The sequence below is a fragment of the Oryzias latipes genome, chromosome 7 (assembly GCF_002234675.1).
Source record: "Oryzias latipes chromosome 7, ASM223467v1".
NCBI lineage: Eukaryota > Metazoa > Chordata > Actinopteri > Beloniformes > Adrianichthyidae > Oryzias > Oryzias latipes.
The window spans coordinates 30,666,861-30,681,405 of NC_019865.2; the positions used below are offsets into that span (position 1 = coordinate 30,666,861).

The following is a 14,545-nucleotide window of genomic DNA, read 5'->3' on the forward strand; positions in this document are numbered from 1 at the left end:
ACAATATAGTTAAACATTAAACCCTAACTACTGGTTAGGGTTTCATGTTTGTTTAAATCGTTTTCTTCTGGGTTTGATGACAGCCAAATCTTTTCCTAAGCAGGTTTTGACAACAGTATCTATACATATATATATATAAACTCAGGATCTTTTACATCATTATCACAATGGACTCTTTCCATATGTCCACTGAAGTGGCAGAAAGTATGCACTCATTATGATCAGTACAAGGTCACCCTGCCTCTCTACAGCTAATGTGCCTTCGACTGACGGGGCTTCTGTTTAAAACAACCCACTAAAACAGCATCTAGTTTCATGAGTACTTCATGCTGAAAGTTTAACTCTTTAACACCAGAGATGTTAAACTCTTCAATCCAACATGAATCACTGACATACTGACCCCTCCCCACTTCTATTGCGACATAAACAGCTGCTGCCAAGTCATTCTGTCGGTCAGAAGAACCACTCTTGCTTTAAAACCTTTTATTAACACGTTCTCGATAATCCTTTTTTATTACATTTTTCTGTAGCGCCATTTATTCAATTAATAAACTGACCAATCAGATCTTTCAATAAAAGCATGCGGTCTAACGCCAAACATGCAAAACATTTGATTGACAGATTTTGTGTAGCCTGCTTTCTAGTTGTAGGGGTGTGGACATCCAACAAGCTCACTCCTGATTGGCGAGAGAGGTTACCATAGAAACAGTGATTCAGACCAATTACTGCTTACTGACGACGTCTACGGCAGCATCGTTGTCGGGAAAAATTAGTCGACTCAAGTGACTTAATTTTGATGGAGCTGGAAATAAGTCACTTTCTATTGGTGATGTCACACTCACTCGGCCCAGTTCTCTACTACAGTCAGTGGCGTGAATCAGCCATTTTTAACGCAGAGAAAATCCACACGTCACATTCCACCAGAATTAGGTTAATTGCGTAAAAAAAACAAAACAGAATAAAGGTTACAGTGGTTAAAAGAAAGTTAAAAGTAAGATATTTTCTACCACTCACATTTAGCGGATCCTTCAGGATTGATTTGTACATTTGGGAAAATAGTCAAAACAAGCTAACCTTCCTAATGACTGTCTGTGTTGAGTTTGGCCCGAGCTCTCCAAGAGCTCTAGGCTGACATCCATCATGTTCATCAGAAAAGACAGGTTGGTGTAGACGTCTCCACTTAACACCGTCTGGACAGAGGAAATTCATCCACAAACTGAACATATAGCATTGATCCACGTGACTGCAGTTTATTGTTTGCTTTTAAAATGTGATATGTTTGCATCCATGCTGAAATGTAGGTAGAGCATTCTAACATAGCTGCTGGGGTCTTGAAGGTTGTAGGGTCGCAAGAACTCCTCAACTGGCTCTCCCAGGTTGTTTTCTAGCAGCCCTCGTATCAGCTGGTAGTGCTTTCTGTCCAGAGAGCAGTGCACTGACGACAGACTGCCGTGAATGGACATGTCAGGGACTGCATGGCTCAGCTCCCTGAAAGAAATGTCACATTATTAACGAAGAAGTAGTGACCAAACGGCTTCAACAAAAACTTCCAAGGTTAAAGAATCTTTTTCCTTTGAACTTTTCCAAAAAAAAGTCAAATCAGTACCCCTATGCAGTGAACAACAATAAAAGGGGAGCCTTGGGATGAACCAAACCCAGAGAAAGCAGCTCTCATCTCTGAAGGGTCAGCCGGCCGTACCTGTCCAGATTGCGTTCTACTTGAAGTTTGAGGCGGCAGCAATCCTTCAGCAGGTTGTCTCCAGTGCGACGGACAAAGTACGAAGGAAAGACGATGTCAGAGGACTCAGTGTTATTTCCAATGTCCCACAGGCAAGAAGGGAAACGCTCCGCAGCAAAGATGTCCATCTCCTGCAGGTCCAGAGCCATGCAGTCCAACAAGCATGCTGCACAAAAGAACATCATCAGGTGAGGTTTGTTTTGTAGACTTTTCAGAACTAACAGTGTTTGGCAAGAATTCAATGTAAGTTTCAGTTCTGAAGAAATGCTAATGTGCCACAAGGGCAGTGGTAGATATTTGTGTCTTTGGCAACACATCATGAGGTGCTATTTAACCCTTTTGCTATCCTAGGCACTTTACCATTGGGAGTTGGGTCATCTAGACCCACTAGACAGTGCTCTGAACCTTTTTTCTTCAATGATTTGTGATCTTCACTGGTGTGCATGGATTACATGAAATCTTTCCACCTTTATCCACCTTTGTCATGGTAGGGAGAACACGTCAATGTAAGGGGGGGTCATTTAAGATAGCACAAGGGTTAATACATAAACAAAAGGAATAGACGGGCTGTTTTTTATCAATGAACTGCAAAGACAAATAAGTGTTTGAAAAATGTTTGAACCATCACAGCACGAGTGGACTTTACATAAAAAATACTGCACAGCCGAGAATGGCAAACAAATGAAAATTAAATATCCCACAGTGTATTTTGGACCAAACATTGAGGCAGTGCTTCTCAATTATTTTCTGCAAAGCAACCCCTAAGAAAAAGACAATGTTTCGCACCCCCCCCCCCCCCCCCACACACACACCACACACACACACGCACACACACATGCTGCGGTGACTATAAACAAGGTTAATATCTATAAAAATTGTGTACCTAAAGTTGTATTTTTTAACATTAACAAAAGAACAAAATCAATATAAATGCACTTTCAACAAATATTAACTTTATTTAGCCACAGAAACCCTGTTCTAGTCTAAAACAGAAAAGAAGCTTAAAGTGCCTGAAATAAAAAATCTGTCAGTCATTATTTAAACTAGAAATATTTTGACCAACTGAACCATTTGATGCTGAGAAAAAGAATTCAATCAATAAATAAATAATACTAAATGTAAATTTGCAGTCACACACACATTCACAAACTGGTGGCGGCTCCGCTGCCAAACACTGGCGCCAACCTCCCATCATAGTTCAGTGTCTTGCCCAAGGACACATCGACTCATGGACGTGCAAGGCGGGAATCAAACCTGCAATCTTACGATCATAGGTTGACCGCCCTACCGCTGCACCACGGCCGCCCAAAGTGATGATTAATGGCTACAATGAGCATGTTTTGCTTTTCAGCTTTTCAGCTTGTCCTTCACAATCAACGGAACTAAAAAGACTTTCAGAGACTCGAAAGAGGCTGAACTATTTCTAAAAATTGCCCACAAATGAGGTACTGTACTCCTACTCCAACCTCAATAATAATCTGGTGAGTAAACATCGCAGTCATCAATGACTAATGTTTGTTAAGGGTATTGAATGAATTGCACTCCTCGGGAGACAGAAATTTGACTTGAGTTTACTTTAATGACTATGGTAATCTTTATGTTTCTTAAATTTTTTTACTTATTTTTTGTTTACTATGTTTGTTTGGTGCGGGAATTTGGGAAAGTGTCTACACAGAGTCTTCTACTTGCAATCTGGACATCATGTTTTCCTCAAACTGTATGGGGTTGATAAAAGTAAATTGTAGTCTTGAAGAAGACTATTTTGAACATCACTATCTAGGTGCAAAACTGGGAAATTTAAACTGTGAATATTATAATCCAGAGGATTTAATAAAAATTAACAGTAGCTTTACCTTCTCCTCCTTGCATCTAAATATACGCAGTATTAAAAAACACCATGATGACCTACTTTCACTGCTGGCAACAATAGGTCACAATTTTGACATAATAGGCTGCAGTGAAACCTGGATTAATGAAGCTGCTTATTTAGATCTTTACAACTTAGATGGATATACACTGTTTTGCAAAAATAGAGCTGGTAAACCTGGTGGAGGAGTTTGCCTGTATGTGAGCTCCTCATATTCAGTAAGGGAACGAACAGACATTATACTGGATGATGGTTTTTCTGACTCAATATTTCTAGAACTAAAACATAATAATGCAAAAAGTATTGTTATTGGAGTAATATATCGCCCACCAGACTCTGATTATGACATATTTAGAGACAAACTTGAAAACATTCTTCTCCACATAAACCAAACGAACATAAATTGTCTTATTATGGGTGATTTAAATATAGATCTATCCAAGGACAATAAAACCAATAATGACTTTATTAATACTCTTTTCTCCTCATCCTTTTTCCCAAAAATCAATAAGTACACCAGAGTTACGGAAAAAAGCAAATCCATTTTGGACAACATGATAACTAATACAGTGAATATTGAATATAAATCAGGGGTTGTATACTCAGACATTACAGACCATTATCCTATTGCATGCTATATGAAACTAAATAAAAAACCGTCAATCCCACGTACAAGGAGAAAAGTGAAAGTTGTAAACACTCAAACCTTAGCAAACCTAATCAGTCACCTTCAGACCAAAAGGTGGGACGCAGTATTCAACACCACAGATCCAGAATCTGCATATAATTCATTAATTGAAGAATTAACTGACTCAATTAGTATAACAATCCCAGAAAAAACAATTAGACAAAAAGACATAAAAGTGAAACCTTGGATAACCAAGGGAATACTAAATTCTATCAAACAAAAGAATAAATTGTACAAAAAGTATATAAAAAAACCAAATACCCAAAATAAATCAACTTACATAAAATATAAAAACAATCTAATAAAACTATTACGAATAAGCAAACAAAATCATTTCACTACACAACTGAAGGTTGCATCTGGAGATCAAAAAAAGTCTTGGAGGGTGTTAAATGACATTCTCAGCCGCAGAACAAAAACTACAGTCATCCCTGATGCCTTAGAGCAATGTCAAACAAACAATCTCAGTTTACCCGATATTTTTAACAATTATTTCTGTTCAGTTGGGAAAAGTCTCTCTCAAAACATTCATCCACCAGGTGGTGCAAATTACAATGCTTATCTTCAGGGAAATTACCCAAATTCATTCTTTCTAAAACCAACCTGTAAAACAGAAGTGGTGAATATTATAAACAAGCTAAGATCGTCCTACACAGTTGGTGCTGATAACATAAGTAGTAACATCATCAAAGCCATAGTAAATGAAATTGCAGAACCTCTCGCTTACACCATTAATCTTTCTTTAACACATGGCAAAGTCCCAAAAATTACTAAAATAGCTCAAATAATACCCATATATAAGTCTGGGGACAAAAATGATACTAAAAATTACAGACCCATATCAATACTGCCAACTCTTTCCAAAGTATTTGAGCGAGTTGTGTACTCAAGATTATCAGACTATTTTGTAAAACACAATGTATTAGTGCCACAACAATATGGCTTTAGGAAAAACAGCACCACGGGTATGGCTATCTTAGATCTTGTAGAAAAAATCAATGACGCCTTTGAAAGAGGTGAATATGGTATTGGGGTTTTTCTGGATCTTTCTAAGGCATTTGACACTATAGATCATGAAATCTTACTCAGCAAATTAAGGCATTACGGGGTCAGGGGATTAGCGCTCCAGTGGTTCAGGAGTTATATCTGTGGAAGAGAGCAATATGTAAAGGTTAAAGAACTAAAATCACAAAAACTCAACATTCAAACGGGTGTACCACAAGGATCCATATTGGGACCACTTCTTTTCATAATTTATATAAATGATTTTGTTTTCTGTTCTGGAGCCATCCACAAAATACTTTTTGCAGACGATACTAGTTTATTCATGTCACATAGAAATATCGACTTATTGGAAAAACTCTTAAATGAACAACTAGTAAAAGTAGATACTTGGTTCAAATGCAATAAATTGTCATTAAACACGAGCAAAACTTTTTTTATCATATTCCACACATCCAGACACAAATCCACCTACAGGAAATTGAACATAAATATAGATGGGCAATCTCTTCAACAGGTGGACTCGATCAAATTTCTTGGAATCCACATAGATCAATTTATAAATTTTAAAAAACACATAGATGAACTAGTTAAAAAATTATCCAAACTTGTTGGTTTATTCTATAAGATTCGGCACATCCTCCCATCAGATGCATTGCTAACATCATACAGATCCCTGTTTGAGCCCCACCTGAATTACTGTAACATCATATGGAATAACACATATTCTACCTACACAGCAAAACTCCTGATTACACAAAAGAAAGCAATAAGAGCAATAACCTGGTCCACGCCAAATTCCCCAACGGATCCACTCTTCCACAGATACAGCCTCCTTAAGTTACCGGAACTCAACACGTATCATAATGCATGCACAATGTACAGTGTTGTTAATAAATTAAATAGTCGTTTGTGTGACCTCATACCACTTTTTTTGCCCTCTTATCACCATGACACCAGGGGAAAGCATATGCTAAAAGGCAAAAACAGAAAATTAAAATGTACAAGCTTCTCTGTCTGTATTAGAGGTCCACAAACTTGGAATATTTTAGAAAATGACGTTAAACAGTCTGCAACAATGTACATGTTTAAAAGGAAACTGAAATTGTTATTATTGTCAACATACTGTGAAAATGCTGCTCCAACCGAAACCATCTATTAACGTGTTTGTGATTTCTTTCTGTCTGTTGACACTTATATGGCCACACGCCAGAGTTTATGTTGTTCAAATTCATTGTCCCTATTGTCTAACACTTTCCACTATATCACCATCATTTCTCGCATTCTATTAGTATATTTTATTTATGAAATTATTTTCTTTTCTTTTCTTTTCCTTCCGCCACTTATCTTTTGTATTTTTATGCTTGTCTAAAATGCTGGACCCCTAATAATAAGCAGCTGCTTCTGGGATGTCCATTTTTTCCACATTCTGTATTGTGAGATTTGTTGCTTTCGACGCATTGTGGAAAAAAAAAAATAAAATAAAAAAAAAAAAAAAAAAAAAAAAAAAAAGCGAGGTTTGAAGGATGATAGTGCAACTCTCAGCTCCTGCTCAATGTTTAGCTGGGAAAGCGGGATGATTGTTGGCCGTTGACAAGCTGCACCTTTTTGCTGAAAAATATCAAGCAGCTTGTCAACGTGTTGAGGATGTAATGTCTGTAGGTGACGTCCTAATTAATTTGGCTTCATGCTGTCCGCTGCCACTATTTTCACACACAGTACACACACCCACACCCCCACACCCACACCCACACCCACACACACACACACACACCGGTCTTTCCTCGTCTCCCGCCGTCGTCACAGTGAATCCAAGCTCTAGAAAAGCTTCGTCATATTTCCTTTTCTTAGCTTTTGGGAGACTTTCATTCGTCTCTCTCACTTTGTTGACAGCAGTTTACAAAGTTTTAAACTCCTGCCCAGGCTTTGGCACGGAGCGCACAGCTGCACCACCTGCTGTTGTCAGTGTGCAATTACACTTTACACGCCAAAAAGCAAAGTCTGCAACCATGCGCATCCCACTATTTGAGAAGGACTGCATTAAGGGCAGTTGTGACTAATGTACGACAGCATCACCTGTGTGTCATAAGAGGGAACAAATGACCTGATACTTACAAATACGTCATGATACATGTACCACACGCACAACAATGTTATATTCCATTTTCATAACAGCCATTGATGTGGCTTTACGAGCTTCAAGGGATCTGCGCTTCTCTTAACCACTTGATGCCTGAATTTATTTCCAGATATAAAAAACAAGATTTCATGAAGGTTTTTTCTTGCAGGTAGACAATTAAGGTCATTATGGAGCAGAAGTGGTCTGCAGATTTGCATCAATCAGCGTCACAGAGCTGTGATGCGGCTGCTCCTCTGTTCGACCCTCCACAGGCCCAGAAAACCCCAAAATCCACAGAACCAATATGAGTCGACCCCTGTACGGATGCATGTGACTCAGGCTTAACCTCATAGTCTCACAGCATAAAGAATTAGAGGTCATGTCTTAAATGCTATCTTAAAAGAGCATAGTCAACCAGCTCTCTTAGCACCTTATTTCAGGATTGAGAAAGCCTCTAGAATTAGAGGGAAAACATCGACATTAATAAAAGATAAGTCCTGGTGACTGCCCTTTGCCTGCTACTTACATCAAAGCATGTATGAAGCCAATCGTTTCATTCAAAGCAGGTTCATATCAATGTCTCTGCTTACCTGAGCTGCTAGGACTGGTCTGATCAGGAGCCCCAGTTGTGTTCAGGCTACAAGGTCTATTAAAGGTGGAGCTTGAAGATGAGGAGTTGGAGACGGAGCCTTCTGGTAGGTTCTGCCTATCGCTCTGCTCTGCTGTGCTCGTCACTGTGTCCTTTTTAAAACAATACAATTATATGTCTGTTAGTCACAAGCAGACAAAATATCTTTTTTTTTTATCAAAGCCCGCTTTTGCAAGTTATAAGAGCATCAGGCTTTAACAGGAAGTACACTGTTGTTTCAGTTTCTGTTTTAAAAGTTAGATTTCTAACAATGAGGAATTTTTAGGAGCTGTTAGAGAAGTCTGTGTGAACAGAGATCTTCAAAGCGAATACAGATGATAGTCCCCAATAAATCATTTTGCCCAGCAGATTTCTTCACATATATGGGTCCAATCATGGAAAGCAGACATGTGGTGTGGGGGACGGTTATGCCACAAAAATAAAGAAACAGACAGTCATAAAATCATAGAGATATAAAAGGGCATGCTACAATGAATAAGAAGGGGGGAAAAAGAGGAAAGGTGTGCAGTAAGTAAAATGCAGTGCATCTTACAATGACTCACAGCCATCCAACTTTGAGGCCATAATTTAAGGCTTGGATTAGGGTCAATTATGCCAACGCTTAACCATGAGCTTTGTCAAAGAAAAAAAAAGCTTTAGGTTTTGCCAAAAAGATAGAAATGATCTCTGTCTCCATGACTGAAGCCGGGGGCTCCGTAAAAGAAGAACCTGAGAGCTCAAGGCTTTGCCTTCCATCCTAGTTTTGACATTTCTGAGAACAGCCAGTACTCCTGCACAGGGAGAATGAAGTTGGGAAAATACAGAACTATTTGAGGTAAAATGGAGAGTAACAGTTGAAAGCTTTGAATGCTAGTCAAATCATTTCAACATGAAGACAAGCTTAAAACTGTATAAATATGATCTTTTCCAACCTCTGGCTAAAAACGTCTTAAAGTAGTTGAAGTAAACAAATGAACTATAGGAGTTCTCTACTAATTTACACAAAGCCTGGTGCAGTAGGGAAAACATGTCACTTATATAGGCCTGCTGCTGGACGAAGAAGAAATGGCCCTGATTTGAACCATGTTGTAGTGATAAAATAAGGTTCAGAGCCATACCACCTTGGACACACCCAATCCTCTCTGATCACAGAAGCTATGGAGCCTGGTTAGTCCTAGGATGGCAGACTAGGACTACCAGGTGATATACATTACTACAACCACATGGAGTGCTTTCAAATGTTTCTATGTGCTATTTCCCAATCTGGGTAAATGCCCAGCAAATAATCTGCCATAAAACTGAAGCCAACTCAGATGTGCAAGTCTTGGGGTACTTTGCTGTGGAGACTGGCCAAAGGGAAATACAATGCAGGGGTCAAAGAAGGCAGTTCTAGAAACTCCATTGATGTACAAGTTAGAAGGGAAACCTTCAATAAAAATGGGTCTCACAGTAGGACTGAAGACCAAAATAATGAAAATCTATGTGATTATATGTTTAGCTAGTAAATCTCAGAAACCAAGGAATTTAGCAAAAACAAATTTTGAGGTAAAAGACATGTCCAGCTAACAAGTCTTTTTTTGTCATCCCATATTTTTCTGTACTTTGTAAACATGTTTTGGTGTTCCAGATCATCACTTTCTTCTTAGTTTTCTTAAGCTGTGCTTTAAAGTTTCCTAACTGAGAACTAAAACAGGAATATAATATCTTCTGTCTTAACAGGAAGGGGAAACGGCATATGATGTGTAACAGATTAATGTTGTAATTCTATCAACAACACTCATCCCACTCCAGCTCCAGGAGCCACAAGCATAACGGTGCCCCCGATCTCATTCATGGCTGGTTTAATAGATACATTTTATTTTGAGAGTTTACACCCGGGAAGCAGAAATAACAAAATCCAGGAAACAAGAGTTGAGAACACCAGGAGACAAAAACTTCCTTTTAATAAATGCTTCATGGGCCAACAACTTCAACTATTTATTCATCAAAAGAACACAATGCAAGGAAAACATGCAAGTTAGTTCTCCATGACAATTCTGTATTCACCAGGCATTGACATCTGCTGCTTTATTAAAAAATGATTAGCATTTTTATTTGATTGACCAACATATATGGCCGACACAAGCTAATAGTGGTGTAGCGATGAATTGATTAATCAATGAACTGATTTTTATTCCTGCTGTTAATCAAACCAACTTATAACAAAATAATTTGTTAATATCAATATTGCAAAATACCATTTGGATTGAGGCATGGAAGTTAGCATAACTAGGCAGGGGCCTCAAAAGTGAGTACCGTAGTCACCAGCTACTTTTTGATGACGAACAAAACCTTCATTTAGTACCTTGTAGGAAATAATCTGTGTTTGCTGTAATAATAAATTCATGTTCACTTGGAGAAATAACTCTTTGATCAAAGTAGTCCTGTTTATCAGCCCTCCTTTTGGTGAATTGCTTTTTTCCTCAATGCTACTGTCTGCACGCAAACGGCAGCATTTGGCTAGGATGGATTGGATTTTATCCGCGCTTTTCCAGACGCTCAAAGCGCTTTCATTGTGTCCATTATTCATTCACTCTTCATTCATACTTGGTGATGGGAGGAGGCTACACAGAGGTACACAAGCACACGCAATCCCAGAATTTGCTAGTGAATTTGGTTGGTTTAGTTCCTTGTGGAGGTGCGGTGACTGTCTCACTTTTTATTAACTGGTCCTGTCAACAATTGAGGAACGCTAATAAAAACAGCTGCAGAGCAGTAAAGACCACAGCAAAGTAACTCGGTTTGTTATCTTAATACGAGTTTGTTAATTTCCGTATTTTAAGGACTCTAGAACAGTTTCCTGAGCCTGGTCCTCAGAGAACGCTGTATTTCATTTATTCTATCCTGTTCTGCTTAAAGACAGTCGGCTTTCATGACTGTCATTGCAAAGTCTCTGCAAAGGTTGGTAACGTTAGAGCAGAGTAATGAAATCCTTCAGGGCAGTGCCTCAGGACCAGGATTGGGAAACATTGCTCCGGATTATATCTTAAATTCCGGATAGATTTATCACAGTTAAATTGAACACCTAAAGCAGGGGTCGGGAACCTTTTTGGCCAAGAGAGCCATAAATGCCACATATTTTGAAATGTAATTTCGAAAGAGCCATACAATAATGTAGTGTCCCTTCCCCACACTGAGGCATGGAGACTTAACCTCTTTTAAAGTTCTTTATTCCGATTACTGCAGACCGCAACAAACGCCGTTCAATTAATTCAGCAACTCCTGAATCTCTCCCGCCGACACTAGAGCGCTTCTCCCAACTTTATATTCCCCTGCTCCCGCTGCAGCCCTCCCATTTCCCTTATTCGGCCCATAGCTGAACCCCATTGGTCCAAACTACCTAACAACAGGCTGAGCGACAGAACTGAGGGCCAATCAGATCTCTGCTTGACGCGTTCAATGAACTCCAGAACTTTTAACGCGGCCCAACAGCCATCCAACTCAGTCCGCGACAATTTGTTTAAAACTAAATATACAAATGAATGTGTGCATTTGATTTAATTTCAACATTTTTAAAGTACAATAAGTCTGTGGATTCTTTTTAATAACATTGTTATGCTGTTGCTAATAAATGATGAGTATTTCTCGTGGTAGTTTTGCTGATGGTCTAGTCTGGTTGATACGTGGTGAGTTTCTGCTTCATGCAGGCGTTAAGACTTTAAACGTGATCTTAGGTCTGAATGTTCTGTAGATGTGACAAAGACTGATCACATGCAGACGGGTGACAAACATATACTCACACGCTGCAGTGAGTGACGGGCAGTGGGTTTTAGGTTTTTACAATCCCTGCGCGATTCACCTGCTGTCCCCACAACACCTCAGCCCCACCCCCTGCTTTCTTCCTCACACATCCCGTCCCCGCATCTGCGCGCTCTTTCTCAGAGACGGGAGCGCGTAGTTTTAGGCACGTCAATTCACAGGTTTTCAGCTGGTACAAACTCTGTGAAATAATAGATAATAGTAACTGATAGCGCTGGCGCAGATTTCTCTCTCTAAGCACTGCTACTACTGCGCGCCTCTGGCATCGCATCGCGCCCGAGAAGGACTGGTCTAATGAAAAAAAAAGTATAATTAAAGATTTGTCTGCGAGCCACATGTGACCATCAAAAGAGCCATATATGGCTCGCGAGCCATAGGTTCCCGACCCCTGACCTAAAGCAATGAACAAGCTGGCCATATGGATGGAGGTAACCAAGGAGCTTTCCTATCTGAAGGAGCTGGTCACTGGTGACCAGGGAACACCTTGGAGACACACAGGTGAGACCAGGTCACGTTAATGTTAATCTTGCAGGGCTTTCAAATTCTATTATAACTTGTTAGCTGGAAATGGTAGTGCTGCCAATTGCTTTTGTGGGAAAATTTAAAACTACACAGTTTAATGTTAAAAAATAGCTTCTGAATGATAGACTCAACTTTTTACAGGTCATTTGTGAAAACAGTAGAGATCATTGTTAAGGACAATGTAGTTGATTACCAGCAGAATTAAATACCAGGTGGAGATTAAGCAAAGTTTGCACAAAACTAGAAGCTTCCTGCTAGAGATTTTGTACAGCTTGTGGTGGTGTACAAGCCAAATGAATTTCCTTTATTAATGTGAAAATGCATTTAGAGGCTGCTTCCCTAATGATGTACAACTGCAACAAATAGTCTAGATTATGTGCACAAGCAGCAAGGCATCTAATAGCTCCCCCTTGTTGCTTCCAACACATTTTGCAAATAGTTTTACAAAACAAGTCAGCCAAATAGTATCAGTTTTGGGGGGGGAAAAAAGTATGTAATTTTGTTACAAAAAGCATGTGAAAATAATTTTAAAAGTTTGAAAAAATTCTCCAAATGGACAAATGAATACAGAAAAGTTGCATGAAAAAAGGACAAAAGTGTTAGACAGCACAGCAGGAACTTGGATGAACCAGCGGTGTGACTCACCAGTGAAGGGAAAAAGGCATGTACCATGGTGAGTTTCTCTACCTTTTCTCGGAGGGAAAATGTCCCACAAGCTCCGGCTGGCAGAAAGCGGTTTTTCACTCTGAGCTGGCCAAAGTTGGCTACTATGACTCTTGGTGACTGTGAGCTTTCAGGGATGACAATAACTGGTGCGCCAGCATCAATATCAAGCAGTACCCTGGATGCCCGCTGAGGACAATCACGAACCTAAAACGAGGTCAAAGACCAAAAAAGATATGAAAAATAGGACACTCATATGAAGTTATATTTGTGTCGCCACATGGAGAACAAAAGTCCCAGTTTTAAGATCTAATTTTCTAAATTGCAAGCAAAATTTTCAGTTTTAATAACAAATAAAAATGTTAAACCTTTCCATTAAAAATACATTTTTGCATTTGTAACAGTAATTTTATTTAAATGCATTCTCTCCCATCTCGCTTTCTCCCCATCTTTGAGTTTGCATTCCCATCTCTGAGTTTACCGTGACGTTTGTGCCACCAAACAGCCATTCAGAGACCAGACGGGCGATGCTAATTGGTCTAGATTCTATCCAATCACGTAAGTCTGCCTCACATTCACCGTGCCTGGAGCAGACACCGGACTTTGTGTCGGTTCTGTTTGACCAGGATTCTGCAGTCTTCAAGCATATTGGCCCGTTTCTCTCTGAGCTGAACCCAAAAGGAGCAGCAAAGCCAGAATACAACACGGTAGTGTACTTATTAGTGTAGACAATTAGCCAGCATCTTTCAGTTTTAAAATGGAACATTTTTTTTGCAATTTAGGAAATTTGGATCTCAAAACTGTGACTTTTGTTCTCAATGCTGTCGCGAAAATATCACTTCATACAGGCAGGTTGGCCAAAACAATACACTGTCATACAACAATTCTAGATAATACAGCAAATTGCTGTGAGGAACTGGCGGGAAAGAGCCTTTGCACTGGTACTTACGGTCTGGCCTTCCATGGCAGCCCTCTGCCTGCCGAGAATGTCCTGTAGCTGAGTGAAATGATGAATGAAAGCCACCAGCTCAGCCTGGAAGCGCTGGGTGTGGACATACTGCACTGAGGCCATCTGGAGGCTCACCATGATGTCACATTCTCTCTCGAGGTGAGGATCGGGCTGACCGTACCTTCATAAACAGCATATGATGTTACAAAACACCCGTTTCTTATGCTTAACATGCTGTAGCGCAGGGCTGTCCAATTTCAGGCGTCAAGGGCCGGTTTCCAACATGGTTTCCAACAAACCTGCCATTGAAGCGTCTTATTGGCTAAACACACCTGATCCAGGTAATCAACAGCAAATAAGGCAGGATTTCTGGAAAACCGACAGGACACCGGCCCTCGAGGCCTTGCTGTAGAGTGTGTGGTGCCTGATGTACAAACTTGAGTATGTTAAAAACAAGAGCATCCCCTCCTTGGGTGGTAAAGCGTTCTCCATACAAGCTCCCATGAGGGGTTAGGTCACTCAACGACAAACTTCTCAAACTCCCATGCAGTGCCATGTCACCATCTGCAAT

The 14,545-nt window shown here is 39.7% G+C and overlaps 1 protein-coding gene across 3 annotated transcripts in view; it reads right to left on the reverse strand.

Annotated features, from left to right (window-relative positions):
- vps13d (vacuolar protein sorting 13 homolog D) overlaps nucleotides 1–14,545 on the reverse strand; it is a 72,040-nt gene that overhangs the window by 33,055 nt on the left and 24,440 nt on the right. For 2 of the 3 annotated variants that reach the window (XM_020701641.2, XM_023957042.1), the window contains exons 23-29: nucleotides 14,412–14,538; nucleotides 13,975–14,155; nucleotides 13,008–13,232; nucleotides 8,005–8,155; nucleotides 1,700–1,904; nucleotides 1,317–1,488; nucleotides 1,075–1,190 (exon numbers count right to left, since the gene is read on the reverse strand). In XM_020701641.2, coding sequence (XP_020557300.1) covers nucleotides 1,075–1,190; nucleotides 1,317–1,488; nucleotides 1,700–1,904; nucleotides 8,005–8,155; nucleotides 13,008–13,232; nucleotides 13,975–14,155; nucleotides 14,412–14,538 — 1,177 coding nt within the window. The remainder of the gene's footprint in view (nucleotides 1–1,074; nucleotides 1,191–1,316; nucleotides 1,489–1,699; nucleotides 1,905–8,004; nucleotides 8,156–13,007; nucleotides 13,233–13,974; nucleotides 14,156–14,411; nucleotides 14,539–14,545) is intronic. The other variant, XM_011473001.3, reaches the window with a different exon arrangement.